Source organism: Nerophis ophidion, linkage group LG23 (genome assembly GCF_033978795.1).
Source record: "Nerophis ophidion isolate RoL-2023_Sa linkage group LG23, RoL_Noph_v1.0, whole genome shotgun sequence".
NCBI classification, from domain to species: Eukaryota; Metazoa; Chordata; class Actinopteri; order Syngnathiformes; family Syngnathidae; genus Nerophis; species Nerophis ophidion.
In genome coordinates, this window is record NC_084633.1 from 43,298,607 (window position 1) to 43,324,664 (window position 26,058).

At 38.8% G+C, this 26,058-nt stretch overlaps 1 protein-coding gene across 3 annotated transcripts in view; it reads left to right on the forward strand.

The window, feature by feature from the left end:
- The window catches only part of LOC133541361 (gastrula zinc finger protein XlCGF57.1-like), a 48,335-nt gene that overhangs the window by 17,035 nt on the left and 5,242 nt on the right, over positions 1-26,058 (forward strand). Inside the window, exons 1-3 of one of the 3 annotated variants that reach the window (XM_061884749.1) lie at positions 9,062-9,524; positions 21,146-21,364; positions 24,071-25,505. In XM_061884749.1, the coding sequence (XP_061740733.1) occupies positions 9,401-9,524; positions 21,146-21,364; positions 24,071-25,236 (1,509 nt within the window). In that variant the 5' untranslated portion in view covers positions 9,062-9,400 and the 3' untranslated portion in view covers positions 25,237-25,505. Of the gene's footprint in view, positions 1-9,061; positions 9,525-21,145; positions 21,365-24,070; positions 25,506-26,058 lie in introns of those variants that run through there. The other 2 variants (XM_061884747.1, XM_061884750.1) reach the window with 2 other exon arrangements.

Consider the following 26,058-nt stretch of genomic DNA (forward strand, 5'->3'; position numbering starts at 1 on the left):
GGGAAATTGTTATAAATCACATCTACAACCTTTAGTCACTCTGCAGAAAAAGGCCATCAGGATTGTGTCCAATGTTCACTACAGACATCAATCAAATCCACTATTTATGGACTTAAACTGAACCATGTGATCAACATTAAAACTGCTCAAATGATGTTTAGTGCATCCCAAAACTCGCTACCATCCAATTTACAGAACCTATTCCATGATAGAGATGATCACCATAGTTACAGTTTAAGAGGAAACAACAAATTATATTTGCCTAAATGTAGAACCACTTTCAAATCAATGTGCATTTCAGTGTGTGGAGTCACTCTGTGGAACAACTTAGGGGACAACTTAAAAATGTGTTCTAGCATGATTCAATTCAAAACACTGTTTCAAAAAGAAGTACTGAAGAAGTACGAGGAGGAAAGAGAGTGATGCCCTCAGCACAGAGCCATGGGAGAGAGGTGTGTGTGTGTGTGTGTGCGTGTGTGTGTGTGTGTGTGTGTGTGTGTGTGTGTGTGTGTGTGTGTGTGTGTGTGTGTGTGTGTGTCTTGTCTCGTCTTGTCTTGTCTCATAGTATTGTTGTTTTACAGGAGTTTTTCTTGTTTTTGTTTATAGAGTATTGTTCTTGTATTATATTTATGTTGAATGTGGAATGAGTGAGAGGGGTTGGACTATTATAAGCATCTGCTTCATCCAACCCCTTTTTCAAGCCTTGCATAAATATCTCTGCCAAAATGTAAAAAAAAAAAAAACATCTATGTTTAGTTGTACTGTGCTGGTATATATATATATATATATATATATATGAGAGAGAGAGAGAGACCAGACTTATGAAGAGGAAACATGCGCCCTCCTGTGGACTTCTGCTGCAACTGCACACACAAAGAAATTCATTAATTCCAAGTGTGCCTTATTTAGTGTCCCAGACTTCCAATTCCTCCTTTACATGTTTAGTATATAAGTATTAAACAAACAACTGTTTATTATATCAATATAAAAACTTGTTCAGTGTATAAATATTAAATATATGTGTAGCGTATAAATTAAATGTTTGAATTGAATTGAAACATTTATTTCAAACCAGCACAGTACAATATATATATATATATATATATATATATATATATATATATATATATGTATAATTTATACACTAAACAAGTTTTTAATATTCATATATTAAACAGTTGTTTAGTTAATACTTATACACTAAACATGTAAAGGAGGAATTGGAAGTCTGGGACACTAAATAAGGCACACTTGGAAGTAATGTAGTTCTTTGTGTGTGCAGTTGCAGCAGAAGTCCACAGGAGGGCGCACATTCCCTCTTCACAAGTCTGGTCTCTCTCTCTCTCTCTCTCTATATATATATATATATATACTTTTTTTTAAATTATACACTAAACATGTATTTAATATTTGTACACTAAACATGTTTTTAATATTTGTATATTAAACAGTTGTTTAATTAATACTTAGACACTAAACATGTAAAGGAGGAATTGGAAGTCTGAGACACTAAATAAGGCACACTTGGAAATAAATAATTTGTTGTGTGTGCAGTTGCAGCAGAAGTCCACAGGAGGGCGCACGTTCCCTATTCAAAAGTCTGGTGCCCCCTCCCCCCACTTAAGTTATGTGTCTAGTTTTATCGGCCAGCCCTATTGGCCATTGTCCTACTTTTTTAACATCAGTCATGTGTCTGTCATTATATATACAGGTGCTGTTCATATTATTAGAATATCATGAAAAAGTTGATTTATTTCAGTAATTATATTCAGAACGTGGAACTTACATATTATATCAATTCATTACACACATAGTGATATATTCCATCCATCATCTTCCGCTTATCCGAGGTCGGGTCGCGGGGGCAACAGCCTAAGCAGGGAAACCCAGACTTCCCTCTCCCCAGCCACTTCGTCTAGCTCTTCCCGGGGGATCCCGAGGCGTTCCCAGGCCAGCCGGGAGACATAGTCTTCCCAACGTGTCCTGGGTCTTCCCCGTGGCCTCCTACCGGTTGGACGTGCCCTAAACACCTTCCTAGGGAGGCGTTCGGATGGCATCCTGACCAGATGCCCGAACCACCTCATCTGGCTCCTCTCGATGTAGAGGGGCAGCGGCTTTACTTTGAGTTCCTCCCGGATGGCAGAGCTTCTCACCCTATCTCTAAGGGAGAGACCCGCCACACGGCGGAGGAAACTCATTTGGGCCGCTTGTACCCGTGATCTTATTCTTTCGGTCATGACCCAAAGCTCATGACCATAGGTGAAGATGGGAACGTAGATCGACCGGTAAATTGAGAGCTTTGCCTTCCGGCTCAGCTCCTTCTTCACCACAACGGATCGGTACAACGTCCGCATTACTGAAGACGCCGCACCGATCCGCCTGTCGATCTCACGATCCACTCTTCCCTCACTCGTGAACAAGACTCCTAGGTACTTGAACTCCTCCACTTGGGGCAGGGTCTCCTCCCCAACCCGGAGATGGCACTCCACCCTTTTCCGGGCGAGAACCATGGACTCGGACTTGGAGGTGCTGATTCTCATTCCGGTCGCTTCACACTCGGCTGCGAACCAGCTCCGGGCGATGGCAGTGTGAGCGTTTCAGATGTAATTAGACACATTTACTAGGATAATTCTGGAAGATCCCTTATCTGCTTATTGTTTTAATAGTGTTTTAGTGAGGTTTTAAAGATTGTAAAGGCATACCTCGAGTCTAAGAGAGAAGCCGAGGAGCCAGGCTCACAGCTGCTGCAGGACGACAAATAATCCACTGATGTCTTCAGTAAGATATATATCACAATTTTCCCATCCAAAAACTTGCTGGTCGACGTAGAGAAAACATGTTCACTTGACCGCTCTGCTTCACAACAAACAAAGAAACACCGGCTGTGTCTCGGTGCTAAAGACAGCTGCAATCCACCGCTTTCCACCAACAGCATTCTTCTCTATAGACTCCATTATTAAATGAACAAATTGCAAAAGATTCAGCAACACAGATGTCCAAAATTATCTGTAATCATGCGATTAAAGCAGACAACTTTTAGCTGTGTGTGTGCGCTGCGCTAATATTTCCTTACAGTCCTTAACGTAACGCGTATACGTCATCATTCCGCAAATGTAAAATTGCAATTTAGTAAACTAAAGCGGCCGTATTGGCATGTGTTGCAATGTTAATATTTCATCATTGATATATAAACTATCAGACTGTGTGGTGGCTAGTAGTGGCTTTCAGTAGGCCTTTAGGTCGGGGTCTGATCGTCTAGTCATTGATATCGACACCAACATCGCCCCCTTGTGGTGGAAAATGATAACAGTCATAACTTCCTTCCACATGCTCCAATCTTCCTGATTTGTTTTATGGTGGGTGAAGATCATTGTCATTCTACATCCTGTACGCAAATTCAAAATGACATTTTTCATACTCAACACATTTTCTAACAGAATCTTGTTAATATGCTCAATAAGGTTCTATTCAAATGTAATACAAGTAATACGTAAGACTTTATTTGCACACTTAAGTAGATAAGTTTCCAGGTAAAAAAGATGCCACCTCGCTAAAAAGATTGATTGTTTATCAATTTATTTTCCATGCATTAATTTAGATCCAGAACACACATTGTTATATATCTTATTATATTATAATCATTACTATAATTGAATGTAAGTTTGTGTAAAATATTTTCACACAACAAAGTGTGAATACATGTTGTAATGTGTGCGGTTGAGTTATAATTGATATAATACAATTAGGTATGGCAAATGCATTTTGTTTACTTGCCAACTATTCAAATTATATTTAATATACATATTTGTATAATGTCATGTAATATGACTTCAACATTATTTATGTTAAAATAAGAGTTTATTTGCTAACCAGTTCTACTTCTGAGTATTTATTTTATTTTGTTATTGAACAATTAAACACACATAAACAATGTTTGGACACATTAAGGTACTTTCAATACAATATGAGTCAATGTTTTTTCAATATTTTACTCAGCAATATAAAAAACATCACATTAAATCCAATCCTCTTACAAACAAAACCCGTTAAAGAAAGTAAAAGTAAATATGAGAGACCATTCGAATAAGATTAAAATAAAATATATATAAATAAATGATACACTTAAATTATTTCAGTAAATATAATAAGGGCTTTTTCTATTTTGTACAATCTTCCAAGATTGAATTAATAAATTCAAATCATTAACACAATGTTAGAATTTGGATTTCACTTTAAGAAAGACACTTTTGTGTATGAGAGCAAATGTTTCACACTTTTTAAAAATTGATATAAATTCACGACACGATCGATCCACGCATGCGCGAAGAGTACGTCACTTCCTGGACTTACAATTGGTTTTATGTCAGAGTTCATGCCAGAGGTGGGACCAAGTCATTGTTTTGCAAGTCACAAGTAAGTCTCAAGTCTTTGCCCTCAACTCTCGAGTCAAGACAGGCAAGTCCCGAGTCAAGTCCAAAGTCAAGACTGGAAAGTCTCAAGTCAAGTCCCAAGTCCTGCATTTTGAGTTTCGAGTCCTTTCAGGTCATTTTAATCACAGACTAATACATTTACACAGATTATGTATGTTTTTAAAATGCTGTATTTATTTATTAAAACCAAGTGCATTTGAAATTGCAGGAAAAAAAATAGTGCTGACCTTGCAATTCATAATAACACTATTAACCAGTCATTTTAAACATTTAACTCATTGCTTTACAGAATAAACACATTTGGAAAAACAAGTTGAACTGTACTTATTTGTAAACAAAGTGTTAACATTGTATTTCCATGTCATATTGCATTGTAGCTAGTTAGTTCCACAGCAGTTTCTATCCTGTTCTTACCTTATGTCATTGATCTCATCTCATTCTGTTTGTGTGTTTATGTCTGCGTACACATGAAAAACATAACAAATACATGAAAATAACAATGAACAATGTACTGTTTAGATTTCAGGGCCCTATGCAAAAGCAATCTGTACACATATTCTTAATATAGGGTACATTTTAACTGACCTTTATTTGACTATGTTTGTCTTTTTGTAGGTGGCTAAAATATGCGGTGCTGCTGACCACCGTATAACCTTACGTTACAGTTTGTGATACACTGACTAACGTAACACTATGTGTAGGTACCTCATGCAACCCTGCTTGAAAAAAATCACTTTACAAAAAGTATGAATATGGTAGCAAACTGCAGTGAATGCAACAGATTGTCGTGTTTGCAATGACGTTATAACCAGAGACATCTTATAAGTAGACGCCGCATTGGCTGCTGTGACGCGAGCAATTTGGCCGCCATCTTGAAGTGGTGATGAGGAGCTGGCGAGCAGCTTAAACTGACAGTTGACAGGTAGAAAACAAAGAGGCCGGGCGGTGTTCAGCGTTTTCCTGTTAATATTAGCGGACTGTTGAAAATAGGAATTGGGGGATTACTTTTCACAAGTAAGATTTAACATTAACGTACTATTGCCTTCCGCCTGATTGTAGCTGAGATAGGCACCAGTGCCCCCCGCTACCCAAAGGGAATAAGCAGTAGAAAATGGATGGATGGATGGTTGTATTTTGTGAAAAGAATATTACAACAGAGTTGTGAAGGAGCAAAGATCTTCAATATTTGTATGTGAAAATAACAAAGAAATCTTCTGGAGGAGGATGACGCCCCTACAGGTATTTGCTTTACAAACTTTCAGCCCCACCTAAAACAAAATTCACCAGTTGCCAATGATTATGATGCATTCTCATTTTAGGCAAAATCTAAGACAATACTTTCTTAACAGTATGTATGTAACCAGGAATAAGTTTTCAAGTAACAATATTCAAATACTAACATTGTTGGGTACAACAGAATTTAGTTTTATTCTGAATCCAGTCAAACAGATTGGTGGTTTTAGCTGATATAAAAACTTACAGGTTAAAGTTAAAGTAGCAATGATTGTCACACACACACTAGGTATGGTGAAATCTGTCTTCCGCATTTGACCCATCCCCTTGTTCACCCCCTGGGAGGTTAGGGGTGCAGTGGGCGCCCGGGAAACATTTTGGGCGATTTAACCCCCAATTCCAACCCTTGATGCTGAGTGCCAAGCAGGGAGGTAATGAGTCCCATTTTTATAGTCTTTGGTATGACTCGGCGTGTTAATATATGTTTATGTTGAAGTATTTGGCAGACGCATTTATCCAAAGTGACATACATAAAAAATACATATAAAACAATCACTGAAAACATGATCATTTAGGGGAAGAATATAATAGAATATCAATACAAAATGCCAAGACAGAATGAACTCCCTGCTGCTGCAGCAACAGAGATAGTCTATAGGTCCGTAAGATACATAGATATCTAATGTATTCATACATTTTTTTATGTAGAACATATGCATGTATATACATATGTACATGCATATGTTTTTTTCCCCTTCTCTGGGATTATATTCCCAGTATTGATCTTGGACGTCTGGTCACTTATAGCATATACAAATATTCTGTTACTGTTAAGCAAACTATGAATAATAAAACACACCAAAACATGTGTCCTTTTATCATAGTTACACGTATGACGAAAATCAGTGGTTTTTAGTGAGGTAAGATTAATTAAATGCGCCGACTGTTCATTGCTCCTGCCAAATTAATTGCACTGAGTGGAGCGGATCACCACTCCAAGATGGAGGCCGACTGTTCATTGCTCCTGCCAAATTAATTGCACTGAGTGGAGCGGATCACCACTCCAAGATGGAGGCCGACTGTTCATTGCTCCTGCCAAATTAATTGCACTGAGTGAAGCGGATCACCACTCCAAGATGGAGGCCGACTGTTCATTGCTCCTGCCAAATTAATTGCACTGAGTGGAGCGGATCACCACTCCAAGATGGAGGCCGACTGTTCATTGCTCCTGACAAATTAATTGCACTGAGTGAAGCGGATCACCACTCCAAGATGGCGACGCGCGTCTCGTCTCCTCAGCGCCAGTAGCAGAAGTGCTCTATACCGCGTCTACTTATAAGATGACTATGGTTATAACGTTAGCAGTGAGTTTACAGCCTCACTCATTTAACTACACAGCAAATAAAAGTCACATTACTCAGCCAATAAACTTTAGCTTACAATCAAAACTTACCCTTCTTTGTGCATCTTCAAATGTCGAACGAAATTGGAAGTTGTTGCGTCTACATATTCGAACTGCATGTTTTGCATACGGCAATTCGTTTTTTGTTGACCAAGTCGTAGTTTTTATACCCGGACGAAACCAACGTTGGCATATTTTTTTTCTCAATGGCGCGTTGTTTAAGAATTATTCTTCCTTGGTTTTCCTGCAATTTGATTGGATGAGTGCTGTGGGAGCAAAACAACAGTACTAATGTGATTGGCTGTTGTACTGAGAGCATACAAGCTGACCTGCAATGTGATTGGCTGTTGTACTGAGAGCATACAAGCTGACCTGCAATGTGATTGGCTGTTGTACTGAGAGCATACAAGCTGACTTGCAATGTGATTGGCTGTTGTACTGAGAGCATACAAGCTGACCTGCAATGTGATTGGCTGTTGTACTGAGAGCATACAACCTGACCTGCAATGTGATTGGATGAGTGCTGTGGGAGCAAAACAACAGTACTAATGTGATTGGATGTTGTACTGAGAGCGTACAAGCTGACCTGCAATGTGATTGGATGAGTGCTGTGGGAGCAAAACAACAGTACTAATGTGATTGGCTGTTGTACTGAGAGCATACAAGCTGACCTGCAATGTGATTGGATGAGTGCTGTGGGAGCAAAACAACAGTACTAATTTGATTGGCTGTTGTACTGAGAGCATACAAGCTGACCTGCAATGTGATTGGCTGTTGTACTGAGAGCATACAAGCTGACCTGCAATGTGATTGGATGAGTGCTGTGGGAGCAAAACAACAGTACTAATGTGATTGGCTGTTGTACTGAGAGCATACAAGCTGACCTGCAATGTGATTGGCTGTTGTACTGAGAGCATACAAGCTGACTTGCAATGTGATTGGCTGTTGTACTGAGAGCATACAAGCTGACCTGCAATGTGATTGGCTGTTGTACTGAGCATACAAGCTGACCTGCAATGTGATTGGATGAGTGCTGTGGGAGCAAAACAACAGTACTAATGTGATTGGCTGTTGTACTGAGAGCATACAAGCTGACCTGCAATGTGATTGGCTGTTGTACTGAGAGCATACAAGCTGACTTGCAATGTGATTGGCTGTTGTACTGAGAGCATACAAGCTGACCTGCAATGTGATTGGCTGTTGTACTGAGCATACAAGCTGACCTGCAATGTGATTGGATGAGTGCTGTGGGAGCAAAACAACAGTACTAATGTGATTGGCTGTTGTACTGAGAGCATACAAGCTGACCTGCAATGTGATTGGCTGTTGTACTGAGAGCATACAAGCTGACCTGCAATGTGATTGGCTGTTGTACTGAGAGCATACAAGCTGACGGGAACAACACGCAGACACACACAAATACTAAATGAAAGATACGGAGCGCTCCTGAATAACTTTTTAATCTTTGGGTTTCGGGGAAAGTAGCAAGTCATGTCAAGTCACAAGTCATTGATGTTAAAGTCTAAGTCGAGTTGCAAGTCTTTTTAAATGTGGTCAAGTCGAGTCTAAAGTCATCAAATTTATGACTCGAGTCCGACTCGAGTCCAATTCATGTGACTCGAGTCCACACCTCTGGTTCGTGCGACATCACGTTCTGTGATATTTGAATGTTTTATCAATGTTTTGTATGAACATAGATTATCTAGGAGTAAAAGGGAACCACAATAAAAACACGTGGAATCAGGCAGTAATATCGCTACAATTTCTAGCACTTTCACTCTTGTCATTGCAATGAATGTCGCACGGGGGCGCCACTGAACCCCAACATTAAAGCTGTGTTTGATATACTTTGAATTTATTTTTGAAAAACAAGACACTCGTTTGTATCACATTGCTGTTCAAATAAATATTACAGGTTATAAAAGCATGGTAACAGTGACAGCAGGCAATATCTTATATAGAGCTACCTCTTCGTTAACTCGGCTGTGACGTCATTCCCAGCTTCCGGTGTAAACGGAAAGCAGCAGAAGAGAGCAGTACTGCCTTGTAACGTCAAGTGTGCAGCACATGGACGGAGAAAGACAGTCTTATTATTTGTTATCCAGTTTGAAATATTTACGTCGTATAAAATACATCTTTGATTCTTTCTTTAAGGATAAAGTCGTATCGATGCGCTAGAAGCACTGTGCCGCTTCTCGTGCTATCTTTGCTTGTTAGTTAGCTTAGCTCGCTAGTTAGCTTAGCTTGTTAGCTGCTAACAAAGAGACGCGGACGTTATCAACACGTCGCTAAGTAGAGATCAAATGTGTGAGAAAAGTGTTGTGATTGTGTGAAAATGTGCGAAAGAACTATAGCAAAGTATGAGGAGGAACTTTGTCTTACAAAAGAGGAGAAGGAGCGACAACATCAACTACTGGACGCTGTTTTCAAGAAACGTCAAGTTGTGTTACACAGAACAGGTTTGTTTACTTCTTACTCTCACATCTTTACTAACTTTACATTTCATTATTAACACTTCTTCAGTAGGAAGATGCTTTGTCTTGTGGGGATGATGCAATGCTTTGATTTAGATCAGGGATCTCAAACACGGCACGCGAGACGTTATTTTGCGGCCCGCACCCGTTCGGGCTCCAGTACTCTGGAATGCCCTCCCGGTAACAGTTCGAGATGCTACCTCAGTAGAAGCATTTAAGTCTCACCTTAAAACTCATCTGTATACTCTAGCCTTTAAATAGACCTCCTTTTTAGACCAGTTGATCTGCCGCTTCTTTTCTTTCTCCTATGTCCCCCCCTCCCTTGTGGAGGGGGTCCGGTCCGATAACCATGGATGAAGTGCTGGCTGTCCAGAGTCGAGACCCAGGATGGACCGCTCGTCGGGACCCAGGATGGACCGCTCGCCTGTATCGGTTGGGGACATCTCTACGCTGCTGATCCGCTTGAGATGGTCTCCTGTGGACGGGACTCTCGCTGCTGTCTTGGATCCGTTTTGAACTGAACTCTTGCGGCTGTGTTGGAGCCACCATGGATTGAACTTTCACAGTATCATGTTAGACCCGCTCCACATCCATTGCTTTTGGTCCCCTAGAGGGGGGGGTTGCCCACATCTGAGGTCCTTTCCAAGGTTTCTCATAGTCAGCATTGTCACTGGCGTCCCACTGGATGTGAATTCTCCCTGCCCACTGGGTGTGAGTTTTCCTTGCCCTTTTGTGGGTTCTTCCGAGGATGTTGTAGTCGTAATGATTTGTGCAGTCCTTTGAGACATTTGTGATTTGGGGCTATATAAATAAACATTGATTGATTGATTGATTGATTAATATGAAAAATTAATGTTAGTGCGGCCCGCGTGTTTTATATGAACGGCGCCTAACAGCGGTGTACTTGCATACTCTTGATTCTTCCGGGAGACTCCCAATTCTTCAGTGCCCCTCCTGAGGTAATCATTCTCCCGAATTTCATCCAAAATAACAATATTAAGGGGGCACCGTGGAGGAACTGCTTTTAGCATCCTCTACAACCTGTACAAACAGCGTGCCAGCCCAGCCACATGCCGTATTTGGCTTCTGTAGATGCAGTAAACAACTGCAAGACATAGTTGATCAACAGCCATACAGGTCACACTGAGGGTGGCCGTATAAACAACTTTAACACTGTTACTAATGTGCGCCATGGTGGAAAGGCGGACGAGACGGCAGGTTGTAGAGGACGCTAAAGACTGTGACATCGCGACACGCCCTTAATATTGTTGTCCAGGTTAAAACCGGGAGAATGCTTGCCCCGGGGGATTGTCGGGAGGGGCACTGATATTCGGGTGTTTCCCGGAGAGATCGCCACAGTTGGCAAGTATGTTACGAGGGCGGGAAAGCCATTCAAAGAAGGTGAATTCATTAAAAAGTGCATGTTGGATTTTTTAAGAAATGTTTTCTTGCAGCCCAGCCTCACCCGGTTTCTGCATCCAGTGGCCCCCAGGTAAATTGAGTTTGAGACCCCTGACTTAGATTCTTCACGAAAAGGGGACAGTTTGAGGTTGATGTTCCTCTCAGTTTGTAACAATGTGTGATTGATTGATTGAAGGAGTTATGAGAAGTTTGCATAGGAAAGGGTACACTTTCATCACGGTACACATTCACTGCTACAAGAAAGCCTGAGATGCTTTCAGTTGAAATATATATTTGAACTCACACAGTACTATGTAGAAAGTACCATTTAAAATACAAATATACTGCAAGAAAATACATGCAAATATAATTTCAAATAGATAAAAGGCTATGTTTATTCCCAGTTACGAGTAGCCGCAAGCAGTAATATGTTTCTTTTTGATAGGGACTTCCACATGTTGGTGGTATGGCAGGCAAACACATTAGAACCTTTTTTGGAGTGAGATCTAGGTTGAATGTGATTTGTACAACTACCTCTGGTGTTATAATGGTGAATATATTTTGAAGTATCTAGACAGGTACATGGGTATTTTAGTGGTATGGTGTATCTTGTACACCAGACCAACTGCAAGAAGATGTACTCTGTCGGCCACCAAGAGCCTCCCCATGTTAAGGAAATGGTTGGCTGAAAGGTGAGCCCGAGATGGACGGTTAAGCAGAAGCCCAATCATTTGGTTTTGGGCTGTCTGGAGTTTGTTTTTCAGGGCTTTTAAGGCCTCACGGTACCAAACATGAACTCCGTAGTCAAAGTGGGGTTAAAAGCCTACTGAAATGAGATTTTCTTATTCAAACGGGGATAGCAGGTCCATTCTGTGTCATACTTGATCATTTTGCGATATTGACATATTTTTGCTGAAAGAATTTAGTAGAGAACATCCACGATAAAGTTCGCAACTTTTGGTGCTGACAAAAAAGCCTTGCCTTTACCGGATGTCGCAGACAATGATGTCACAAGTGTGGGGGCTCCTCACAACCTCACACTCTTTTTACTGGGAGCCTCCAGCAGCAAGAGCTGTTCGGACTGAGAAAATGACAATTTCCCCATTAATATGAGCGAGGATGAAAGATTTGTGTTTGAGGATATTGATAGCGACGGACTAGAAAAGAAAAAAAAAAAATCAAGTTAAAAAAAAAAGGTTATTGCATTGGGACTGATTCAGATGTTTTTAGACACATTTACTAGGATAATTCTGGGAAATCCCTTATCTTTCTATTGTGTTGCTAGTGTTTTAGTGAGTTGAGTTTGAGTTTATTTGGAACATGCAAGCATACAACATGATACATCACACATACAACATGATACATCACACATGCATGTATACAACATGATACATCACACATACAACATGATACATCACACATACAACATGATACATCACACATGCATGTATACAACATGATACATCACACATACAACATGATACATCACACATGCATGCATACAACATGATATATCACACATACAACATGATACATCACACATACAACATGATACATCACACATGCATGTATACAACATGATACATCACACATACAACATGATACATCACACATATGACATGATACATCACACATACAACATGATACATCACAATTTCCAGTTTCTCTTTTCAACATGTTCGAAAAGGAGTAGGAAGAAGCAGAGCTTACCCCTTTTCTTTACATAACAGTTGCTAAAACTTTTGTTCACTTCCTGTTCTCAATGTATTCACAATGTATACTCCATAAGTAATAAGTAATCACAATAAAAATAAATAAATAATTGGTGAAGTAAGTTTTATTCCATACGATGAGATAAGTACGATTATTTTGAGAATGAATGGGTGAATAAAATCAGAATGTTTATTATCATGGTTCTTTTTCTTTCTACTTTGTAAACACTTTAGGTTTGAAGAGTTTCTTGAAGTGGATGATATTAGTACATTGTTTGATTGCTTTGCTTAATCCATTCCATCATTTAATTCCACATACTGATATACTGAAGGTCTTAAGTGTTGTACGTGCATACAAATGTTTTAAATTACATTTTGCTCTAAGATTATATTTCTCTTTTGTTGAGAAGAATCGTTGTATATTCTTGGGAAGCAGGTTATAGTTTGCTTTGTGTATAATTTTATCTGTTTGCAATTTCACTATGTGGTGGAATTTCAGTATCTTTGATTCAATAAATAAAGGGTTTGTATGTTGTCTATATCCAACATGATGTATTATTCTAACTGATCTTTTTTGTAACACAGTTAATGAATGAAGTGTACTTTTGTAGTTATTTCCCCATATTTCTACACAGTAACTCAGATATGGTAACACTAGTGAGCAGAAAGAGAATATGAAGTGATTTTTGGTCCAGAACATATTTTGGCTTTATACATTATTGACGTATTTCTTGTTACTTTTATGTTGTATATTTTTTACATGAGATTTCCAGTTCAGTTTATCATCAATCATTATACCTAGAAATTTGGTTTCATTTACTCTTTCAATTTCTATTCCGTCTATTTGTATTTGTGTTTGACACTTCTTTTCTACTGTTACCAAATAGCATTATTTTAGTTTTACTGAGATTCAATGATAGTCTGTTTTTGTCAAACCATTTTTTTAATTTGTTCATTTCTTCTGTTATTATTTGTATTATCTTCTGTGTGTTCTCTCCTGAACAAAACGCTGTTGTTTCATCCGCAAATAATACTAACTTTACATCTCTTGTAACTTTACAAACGTCATTTATATAGAGATTGAATAATTTAGGTTCTAGTATTGATCCCTGAGGTACACCACAGGATATATTTAGTGTTGTAGAAGTGTGTTCGCCTAGTTTCACGTATTGTTTCCTGTTCGTTAGATAACTTCTTATCCAATTGAAGACTAACCCTCTGATGCCATATCGTTCCAGTTTTTTGATTAAAATATTGTGATTAATTGTGTCAAATGCTTTAGTTAGATCCATAAACACTGCTGCTGCACATTTTTTACTATCTATTGCATTGGTAATTTCTTCTGTGATTTCAATTAAAGCCTTTGAAGTTGAAACATTTGCTCTGTATCCATATTGGTTCTCTTCGAGTATTCTATTTTTATTTATGAAACTCTCTAATCTTTTATTGAACAGTTTTTCAATGATTTTAGAAATTTGTGGAAGTAAAGAAACAGGTCTATAATTTGTAAATAGATGTTTATCTCCAGTCTTATAAATTGGTGCAACTTTAGCTATTTTCATTTTGTTTGGAAATGTACCTGTTTGAAATGATAGGTTACTAATATACATTAATGGTCCTGAGATCTCATCAATAACCTTTTTTATCGTATCCATATCAATTCCATTACAATCAGTTGAAGACTTTGATTTACATTTTTTCACGATTTCAACTATTTCCTCCTGTGTCACATTTCTGAGGAACATGGAGTTGGGATTTCGCTCTATGGTATCATTATAGTCCTCAATTGAAACTGGGTCTGGAATCCTTTCTTCCAATTTTGGTCCAATATTTACAAAGTAGTTATTAAAGCTTTCGACTACTTCCTTTATGTTGTCATTATGTTTATTTCCATCTAAGACATGGGTGTGAAACTCTGGCCCGCGGGCCAAACATTGGCCCGCCGTTTAATTTCATTTGGCCCTTGAGGCAATATCAAATTAACATTAGAGCTGGCCCGCCGGTAACACCACATTCACCGCTAATACTCATACTTGCCAACCCTCCCGATTTTCCCGGGAGACTCCCGAAGTTTAGTGCCCTTCTCGAAAATCTCTCTGGGCAACCATTTTCCTGATTTGCACCCGGACAACAATATTGGTAGCGTGCTTTAAAGGCGATGCCTTTAGCGTCCTCTACAACATGCCGTCATGTCCTCTTTTCCTCCATATAAACAGCGTGCTGGCCAAGTCACATAATATATGCGGCTTTCACACACACATACTTGGCCAACAGCCATACAGGTCACACTGAGGGTGGCCGTATAAACAACTTTAACACTGTTACAAATATGCGCCACACTGTGAACCCACACCAAACAAGAATAACAAAACATATTTCGGGAGAACACCCGCACCGTAACACAACATAAACACAACAGAACAAATACCAAGAACCCTTTGCAGCACCAACTCTACAATATACCACCAAATCCCCGCCCACCTCATTTTAATTTTATTTTCAAATTTATTAGCCTGTGGAAAAAGTTAATGTTGGTATTTACCTCAGAAGGCTGCAAATAGAAAAGAGGGATACATTTTTTAAGTTAAATTCTATTTAATATACCACTGATGTTTTTTCCTTTGTTTTTTAAAAGTTGATTTTGCACTATTACGTTATATAAGCTCTGCCTGTTCCATGGGAGGAAGCCTGAGTACCCGGAGGGAACCCACGCAGTCACAGGGAGAACATGCAAACTCCACACAGAAAGAACCCAGGATTACTCAGGACCTTCGTATTGTGAGGCAGATGCACTAACCCCTGTTCCACCATGCTGCCATATTTAAGCCTTGCTTGTTTAATATTCATTGCAAAACTTGTTTGGGTCCCTATTAAAAGGCAATGTGTTCAACCTTGGCCCGCGGATTTGTTCAGTTTTAAATTTTGGCCCACTCTGTATTTGAGTTTGACACTCCTGATCTAAGAAGTATTGGGGGTAATCCCTCTTAGTGCCATTTTTAATAATGCTATTGAGAATGCCCCATGTTGCTCTTATGTAATATTCTTTTCTACATGATCGTAGTATGTTTGTTAACTTGTTTTTATACTTTTTGTACTTAACTTCTGCCTCTGTAGTTCTTTGTACTATACATTTTCTATATAGCGTATTCTTCTTCTTACAAGCATTGTTTAATCCTTTTGTCATCCATGGTTGATTATTCTTTCTAAGTTTACTACTGAGTTGTCTCCATGGACAATGTTTGTCATAAAGTATTATGAACTTGTTTAAGAAATGTTCGTATGCTTCATCAACCTCTTCTTCATTGTACACATTGTCCCAATCCTGCTTTTGTTGCTCCATTTTGAAAGCAATCATCCTCTTCTCTGTGCACAGTCTTTGAAATGTCCTTTTGTCTTCCATGTTCTTTTGCAGTTTCCATCATATATTGTAAAAACTGGCAGATGATCACAATTGTTGGTTATAAGTAGACCACTTGTGGTGTTATTATCAAAATCATTGGTAAAGATATGATCAATAAGTGTGGCACAGTGTCCTGTGATGCTGCTTGGCTTTGTGATTTTAGGATATAAACTGATGCTGTACATTGTATCAATGAAGTCATCAATAGACCTTTGCTTGTTAGGGTTCAATAAGTCAATGTTAAAGTCACCGCATAAGAAAATTATTTTTTGACCATTGTCCATGTAAGTTGCCTTGATCCATTCTTCAAATGTTTCTATACTTGACTTAGGTGATCTATATATACAACTGATTACTATGTTTTTGCTATTTTCCTGACATATTACAATGGTAATACATTCTAAGATATTATCTATAGCAAATGACATGTTTTTTACCACTTTGAGGTTCGGGTTCTTCATCACATACACAACTACTCCTCCTTCATTTTTGTTGGCTCTGTTGATGTAGTTTAGTTCATATCTTTCCAGATCAAAATCTATTCCTTTTTTTATCATCAATCCATGTTTCTGTGACGGCGATCACTTTGAAGGGTTTTTTGATGTATTTCAAAAAGTTCTTAATGTTGTTGTAGTTTGCATACAAGCTTCTGCTATTAAAATGAACAATTGACAATTTGTTATCACTTTTAAGGATGCTATTGTATTGCTCATCTTTGTAATAAAAACAATTATTACTAATGTGGGGGAAAAAAATTGTATCTGGATCTATATCGTTTTCCAAATCCTTGTTTTTGTGCTCTTTGTTGCAGAAGTTTTGTAGTTCCATATTTCCTTGCTCAACAATCTTTGATGTCGTTTCAATAATGTCTATAAGTGTAGATGGATGCAGTCCTGAATCTAGGTCTTCTTTTTTAGTCGTCCCTTGCAGCGTAGTAGTGTTGATGTTGAATTTAGGTGCTTGTTTTCTGTCAGAGTCCATTATCATCGTTGTTGTGGAAGCTGTGTAAACTTCAAATTTGTCCAGGTCTTTGATGTCATTGACAACAATTACTCTTGCTTCTGGACCTCCATCCAGCTCGATGTAGATTTTACAGTTGGCGCTCCAAGTTCCCTGGATTTTTCCCTGCTTTCTCAAGTTGCGTGCTTTCTTGGCGATTCCAGCATTATGTTTAGTGAGATGCTCATTCATGTACACATTTGTTCCCTTCAGCTTCTTTCCCTGTCTCAGCAATGCCATTGTAGATGTTCTGTTTACGAGTTTCACGAGCACGACTGGAGTGGCGTTGTTGTCTCTTCTGTTCAGTGGGATGCATGTTTCGATGGTAATAATGTCGATTTCAATTTCCTTTGATTGCAGAAAGTTGACCACTTGCTGTTCTGCCGAGACAAGGTCCATTTCATCTGGTTCACCTTCATTATTCACAGCCTTTGCATAGGATCTTGGTTTAATTCGGTGCCCTGTCACCATGATATCATTCATTCGTTTATCCTGCTCCATTTCATCTATGATATTCCACAGCATGGAGTTGTCTTCTTGAAGGGTCTTCATTTGGTGGCGCATATCTTCTTGAAAGGTCTTCAATTGTTGGCACATATCAGAGACTTCATTTTTTCTGGTGATGATTTGAGTTTGCAGACTTTTCACATCTTATTTGTGTTCTTCCATTGCTTTTTTTATTTCTTTCATTTCTTCTTTCATTTCTTTCCAATCTTCTTTTAATTCATTGAGTATTTTTAGTAGTACTCCTTCTTGATTCCCATCATGTCCTGTTTCCAGTCTCAAATCTTGGTCCCAGTTGTGTCCTGTGTCGGCTGACACCGAAGGTTTTGGGTTTCAGTCTTCTCTTTAACTTTTGGCATTGTGGCAGATCGATGACGTCATTGCCTCTTGTGTCTTAAACGGCAGTTACTTTAGCAACTTGCAGCACGTTTAACTTGTTTGTTCCAACAATGCGTGCATTGCGTTGTTCACAGATCGATTTCAGGTGTTAGTCTGTCAACTTATAACACTGCGACGTTGGAAGCACTTTAAAACAGCTGTAAACTCGCCGTAGCTTTTGGTTGCTAGGCAACCGCTTTGAGCTGCGGTAAGGCGCCGATGGCTTGAGGCAAACGGCTCTTCCAACTTGCCTCATTTCAGCGTATCAGTGCCTCACAACTGACCAAAATGAGGTCAAGGATGCCAGGTGACTCTCCTGTGGCTGTGATCGCAAATCAGTGGTCAAAATCTTCAGAATAAATAAAAAGTCCGGTAGCAAAAGCGGAGCCTTTTTCTTTTGTGTCCTTTCTCGTGAACAGGAAGTGACGTATTAGTGAGTTTAATATTACCTGATAGTTGGAGGGGTGTGTCCACGGGTGTCTTGAGGCCAGTCTCTGAGGGAAGTCGACGGCAGCTTTATGGACGGCACAAGCTCAGCTGATCTCCGGTAAGAAGTGACTTTTTAACCACAATTTTCTCACCGAAACCTGCTGGTTGACATTTGGTCGGGATCCATGTTTGCTTGACCGCTCTGATCCATAGTAAAGTTTCACCTCCGGGAATTTTAAACAAGGAATCACCGTGTGTTTGTGTGGCTAAAGGTTAAAGCTTCCCAACTCCATCTTTCTACTTTGACTTCTCCATTATTAATTGAACAAATTGCAAAAGATTCAGCAACACACATGTCCAAAATACTGTGTAATTATGCCGTTAAAGCAGACAACTTTTAGCTGTGTGTGGTGCACCGCTAATATTTCCTTGACGTTTTCACCAATAAACTCCGCAGGAAATTTAAAATTGCAATTTAGTAAACTAAACCGTCCGTATTGGCATGTGTTGCAATGTTAATATTTCATCATTGATATATAAACTATCAGACTGTGTGGTCGCTAGTAGTGGCTTTCAGTAGGCCTTTAAATGAGTGCTTGTGTTAGAGTCTTAAGTGTATTTCTACCCACCAGCGGGGTGATCCTACTATATAAGAAGTAAGGGTGAATGGAATGCCGGTATTGGTAAAGTACCGTGATACTATCCATCCATCCATTTTCTACTGCTTGTCACGTTTGGGGTCGCGGGGGGTGTTGGACCCCATCTCAACTGCATTAATCATATTCGGTACTAAACCGCCTCTAAAAAGTACTACTTCTATGTTTACATCAAAATGTTTTGCCATCACATCTTCTTCCGTTTTTTTATTTGTATTTATTTATATTATGTTTATAAACTCAGGAAATATGTCACTGGACACATGAGGACTTTGAATATGACCAATATATGATCCTGTAACTACTTGGTATCAGATTGATACCCACATTTATGGTATCATCCAAAACTAATGTAAAGTATCCAAACAACAGAAACATAAGTGATTATTACATTTTAACAGAAGTGTAGGTAGAACATGTTAAAACAGAAAATAAGCAGATATTTACAGTTAATGAACAAGTAAATTAATAATCCATATTTTACCACATGTCCTTAATAATTTTGACCTAATAATAATAGAATATAAATGACACAATATGTTACTGCATATGTCAACAGACTAAATTAGGAGTTTTTCTTTATATACTTACTACTAAAAGACAAGTTGTCCAGTATGTTCACAAACTTGCAATAGGAAACATGTTTAATGTACCCCAAAAAAAATGTTATTTTAAGAAAGCCAATAAAGCACTTTTCTGTGATCCCTTTTTTTTAGAAAAGTATCAAAATACATTTTTGTACAGGTCTCGGTACCAAAATATTGGTATCGGACAACATTAGTAAGATTATAATTTGTCGGTTGATTCTTTGACTACCTGAGTAGTCATTTTTTCACTGGAGAGATTAGTCTCTACGATGCAGCCAAGAAAGTTAATCTAATTTTTGTTTGTTATAATATTGTCGCCCACTTTGAGTGTGAAGTTATTTACTTTTCTGAGGTTAGGAATTGACCCAAAGACCTGTGTACTTGCAAGTACCGAGGCAAGTCTTATTTCGGCAGTTTGTCATTGAAAGCCTTGCTAGTCTTGGTCTTGAGGATTCTAGCTTCTCTTGTTTTGTGGCCGTTAGCCTCGGTTCTGTTGTTCATGGGTACAGAAAATGATGGAATGATCACTTAAGCCGCCACATACAGTAGTTCCACTCGTGGTGATTTGAGACTGGTCAGAAGTAACAAGGAGGTCTATGAAGGTTTAAAAGGACTCACTCACCCTGGTAGTTTGCTTAATGAGCTAAGTGAGACAATGTTGGTGGCACAGCTTAGTGAAGGTTTTAAAAATGGGTGCATCCTTTCAGGACATATCTGTGTTCCAGTCCCCAAGAAGATGTAAACCTGTATCAACATGTTTACACTAAACTCACACACTCACCAAATATATTTTATACTGTAATCAAATCTAATTATTTCACGTCATGATTCTGACCTACATGCATCAATAAGTGAAAGTAAACATTTATTTTCAGTAACCAAAGTAGTCAACACTTGTTTTATTAAAAGAACATAAAGGTGACTGACTTTCCTTCAGCGTGTCGTAGATGGTCTCCAATTCCTAAAGAGGAATTGTTGATGGAGATACTCCATAAAACAGCACATAGTAAAACATGTTTTGGTAAAAGTTCATTTTGGCCCAGCCAACAAAATGACCTCAAGAAAGTATGTTGCATGATAACAAAAACATACCATGAATGTTTTTTTTTTTTTTTTTGTGATTTTGGAATTATATATTTTTTTATTTCCATGATATTGAAGTTATGGTAATGACAATGTCATTATAATATTATGGTTAAGTTTAGAGATAAAGAGTAGGTTTAACAGACCGTGTACAGAATTAAATATTTACCCACTTTACATCAGTGAAGTTAAGAATGCTTCAATCAATGCTGCCTCACACTTATACAAACTTTTCAAATTGCCCCCCATCAAATTTCCGAGTCTGTTTGTGTACTCACTACCACTTTTGAATAATTTTTAGGAAAAAAGTAGGTATTTCCAGTGTTTTTATTGGTTGTTTTGCTACACACTTTTAACACAATACACAAAAGAACACAAATCATGTCATTGTGTTAACAGTGTCAGTTCAAAACTATTTCTATACTCTCTTTATCTTATTTACTTATTTACCCAACAGACGTCCAGCAGCCCCCTCACATTAAAGAGGAAGGGGAGGATCCACAGCCCCCCCACATGAAAGAGGAAGAGGAGGAAGTGTGGATCAGTCAGGAGGGAGAGTGTCCTGTAGGGCAGGAGGAGGCTGATGTCAGCAAGTTTCCACTGACTGTTGTCTCTGTGAAGACTGAAGAGCATGAAGACAAACCACCTGAGTCCTCACAGCTTCATCACAGTCCAAGTAAGCTCAACATTATACAAGATTATACAAGAATGACAAACACATTTCGGGAGGACATTCTCACAGTAACACAACATAAACAGAACAGAACAAATACCCATAATCCCATGCATCCGTGACTTTTCGTGGCTACATTATACACCCCGCTAGCACCAAACCCTGCCCCCCAACCCCACCCACCTCAAGCGACACACGTTCTGTTCTGTTCGCAGAGGATGTTAAAAGTAAAGCCATCACGGCACACCCTCAATATTGTTGTCCGACTGAAAATCGGAGACTATTAGCCCCGGTTGATGTCCGGGAGATGCACCAAAATAAGGAAACCTCCCGAAATAACCAGGGGGGTCGGTGATTATGCAGCTGAGCTACATCAGGGTGGCCAAAGAGCTGCATGCGGCTCCGGAGCTGCGGGTTGCCCACCCCTGTTCTAGATGTATTAAGAGTTTATTTACAACATTAATAATATATACATACTATGCCAAATTAAAAAAGGTAAGCTTTTAGTAAATTTGTTTGGGATTCTGTTTTTTGTAATTGGTTTTCAATCTTCATTATTTACTTCAAGTTATTACAATACCTATGTCTCTCTCTCTTATGTATGTATATATATATATATATACGTATATATATATATATATGTATATGTATATGTATAGGATTGTCTCAGAAAATTATTTTCTGTAATGAAACCAAAAACATGGAAATGTCAGACATTCTGGATGCATTACACATCAACTGAAATATTGCAATCCTTTTATTATTTTAATATTGCTGATTATGGCATACAGCTTAAGAAAACTCAAAAATCCTATCTCAAAAAATTTGAATATTTCCTCGGACCAAGTAAAAAAAAAATATAACAGCAAAACAAAATCAAATATTTGAAAATGTCAAATAATGCACTAAGTACTTGGTTGGGAATCCTTTCGCATGGATTACTGCATCAATGCGGCGTGGCATGGAGGCAATCGGCCTGTGGCATTGCTGAGGTGTTATGGATGCTCAGGATGCTTCACTAGTGGCCTTAAACTCATTTGCATTATTGGGTCTGGTGTCTTACAGCTTCTTCTTCACAATACCCCACAAATTCTCTAAGGGGTTCAGGTCAGGGGAGTTGGCAGGCCAATCGCGGACAGTAATGCCATGGTCAGTACACCAGTTACTGCTGGTTCTGGCAGATCATGCTGGAAGATGAAGTCATCATCTCCATAGAGCTTTACAACAGATGGAAGCATGGAGTGCTCTTGGTACACAGCTGCATTGACTCTAGACTTGATTAAACACAGTGGACAAAAACCAGCAGCTGACATGGCTCCCCAAACCATTGCTGACTGTGGGAACACACTGGATTTCAAGCAACTTGGATTTTGCTCCTCTCCAGCTTTCCTCCAGACTATAGCGCCTTGACTTCCAAATGAAATACAAAATTTGCTTTCTTCTGGACTCTGGACCACTCTGCATAACAGTGTGGTACGCCAGCTGCACTGAAGCAGACAAACAGGCGAATTAGAGGGTCATAAAGTCTGCACAAAAAATCATCGGCTGCCCCCTGCCCTCCCTGAAGCATTTACATAACTCCCGTTGCCTCAAGAAAGCAAAAACCATCACCAAAGACAGCACACACCCTGGCTACCACCTGTTCCACCTGCTACCATCAGGCAGGCGCTACAGGTGCATCAGAGCCAGAACAAAGAGGCTCAGAGACAGCTTCTTCTCCAGAGCTGTCACCATGTTAAACTCTAACTTCTAATAATAATAATAATTCACTCCTGTACAATATCATGCCCTAATACCCTACTGTGCAATACTGATTGTTATTTATTACTTCCGTACTCATGTCTTGTTCTGTATATTGTACAGTATTTTGTATTTCTACAGTGTGCTGTATATTGTACAGGATTGCTTGTTATTTTTATTGGATAGTAGTCTGTTTATTTCAATTGTTAGTTTTTCCTTTATTACCCCTTGTGTTATTTATTTCACCCCATATTTGTTCCCACAACCGCCACTCAAGTTGGAGTCTTTAATCTCGTTATATGCAAATATAATGACAATAAAGTCTATTATATTCTATTCTATTCTAATTGGGCTTGAACGCTGTCAATTCAGGATATAGGGGGCGCTAAAGGCAGTGCCTTTATTGCACTCCCTGAATATTGTTGATCTGGTAAAAATTGACAGGGGCTTCGAGAGAATTGGTGCCCTGAAATTCAGGGGTCTCCCGGGAAAATTGGGGACGTGGGCAAGCATGACCTATCAAGCGCCGTTCAGATTAAATTCATGGGCCGCACCAACATAAAATTGTCACATCAAAGGGCGCGCCGCATAATAACGTTTCGCGGAACGCAATTTTGCCCGCGGGCCGCATGTTTGAGACCCCTGCTCTAAACCAAAATCATAATGATCAAAGACGTCCAGCACATTAAGGTGAGTTAAAGTTCATGAAAAGTTTTACTGTCAAGCTCTTACAAACTGTTCTCAAACACCACACACATCATTGTTTTTGTTTTTCAAGATATAGATGGATGCTGTCTTTTTAATGTAGGTGGAGAAAATGAATAACTTTATAGGGGTGGGCCAAAGAAAAGGTAAACTAAATAAATGCATAACGTGGAGTGCTGTCTATTTGGCCTAACTCACCTGTGAATAGTTTGAATACTGCAAACTTCAATAAGTAACACCTCATTTGTGTTCTATGTTCTGCAGACGTCCAGCAGGTGTCAGCAGAGAGTCATGAAGAGATTCCCTCCAAGCAGCAGGAGTGGAGCTCCAGTGTGGGACAGAAGAAGCTCGAGCCCACTCATATAGAGGAAGAAGAGGAACTGTGGGAGCAGCTTCCAAGGTTGGAGGAGGTTAATGACGAAGATGATATAAAGTCAGAACCAGACAGCATCTTTGCTCCACTGTCAGACATGGACCACATGATGTCAGACTCTTCTGATCACAGTGACCACATCCAAAAACCTTTGAAGAGTAAAAATGACTCTGAAGGTGATACGAGACATCACACTAACAACAAACACTTTGACTGCTCTGAATGTGAAAAATCTTTTAGACATAAGAGTAATTTTACAGTACACATGAGAACACATACTGGAGAGAAACCTTATACTTGCCCTGTTTGTAAGAAGAGTTTCTCCAGAAAGCAATACATGACCACACACATGACAATACATACTGGAGAGAAACCTTTTACTTGCTCTGTTTGTAAGAAGAGTTTCCCCAGAAAGAATGACATGACCACACACATGAGAACACATACTGGAGAGAAACCTTTTGCTTGCTCAATTTGTGCTAAAAGATTCAACGCTAAGAGTATCATGACATTACACATGAAAATACACACAGGTGAGAAACCTTTCACTTGCTCTGTCTGTAAGAAGAGCTTCATCAGAAAGCAACACATGACCACACACATGAGGACACACACTGGAGAGAAACCTTTTCCTTGCTCTGTTTGTAAGAAGAGTTTCTCCATGAAGCCTGACATGACCACACACATGAGAATACATACTGGAGAGAAACCTTTTACTTGCCCTGTTTGCAAGAAGAGTTTCTCCAGAAAGCAATACATGACCACACACATGAGAACACACACTGGAGAGAAACCTTTTATTTGCTCTGTTTGTAAGAAGAGTTTCTCCAGATGGCAACACATGACCACACACATGAGGACACACACTGGTGAGAAACCTTTTCCTTGCTCTGTTTGTAAGAAGAGTTTCTCCATGAAGCCTGACATGACCACACACATGAGAATACATACTGGAGAGAAACCTTTTACTTGCCCTGTTTGTAAGAAGAGTTTCTCCAGAAAGCAATGTGTGACCAAACACATGAGAACACACAATGGAGAGAAACCGTTTGTGTGATAAAACAATCAGGTTTAAGTATCAGGTCAGTAAACACAAGTGTGTAACAGTCATGGAAGCTGCAGGGATGTAAAAACACTCAAACGGTGATTGTGCTAAATGTACTTTAAAAACACAGCATGATTAATATGAACGTATATTTTATGTTCAATGTTGTGCTTCTTATCTTCTACTCTTATATGTTGTCCTGGAATGACTTTTTAAGTTGTGTGCATTTATTGAATATTATATATGTTGCTAAATTTTTATTCTATTTTCCCATTGTTAAAGAGAGGTCATCTTATTTTTTATTTTTTTTTCCAACACATTTTCTCCATTGCACTTTATTGATGTTATTTTCCAATTAAAAGTATGAATTAATAACATTGTTAAAAAAATTTGGACCCTAAGTTCGGACACAGATTCATCGTCATCGTCATCATCATCATCAGAATACTGGATGAAACTTTAACATTACTTTTTTTAATATAAGTGTGACCTCAATATTCCTCGATAATAAGACTAAAAATATAGATTTAAGTACCATATTAGAGTGCCTCTTGTAGTACTCCACCTCGCCACATTGTGAGAAGTGGGGGCTAGCAGTTGCATGTTTTTATCATGTTTTATCAGCGAGGAAGACAGCATTTGTCTTTACTTTTTTGTCAGATTCAAGTTTTAATGTTCTTTTCATTAATAAATTAATCACTATGGCTGGCAATATGAAGGATTATTTATATATATTTAAGAACAAATTCCCTCCTTGACAGGTAGCAAAATGACTCCACAAAATGTGAACTAGCAGCTGACTCAGTAAATATTTTTTTAATTTTCTAATTAGTT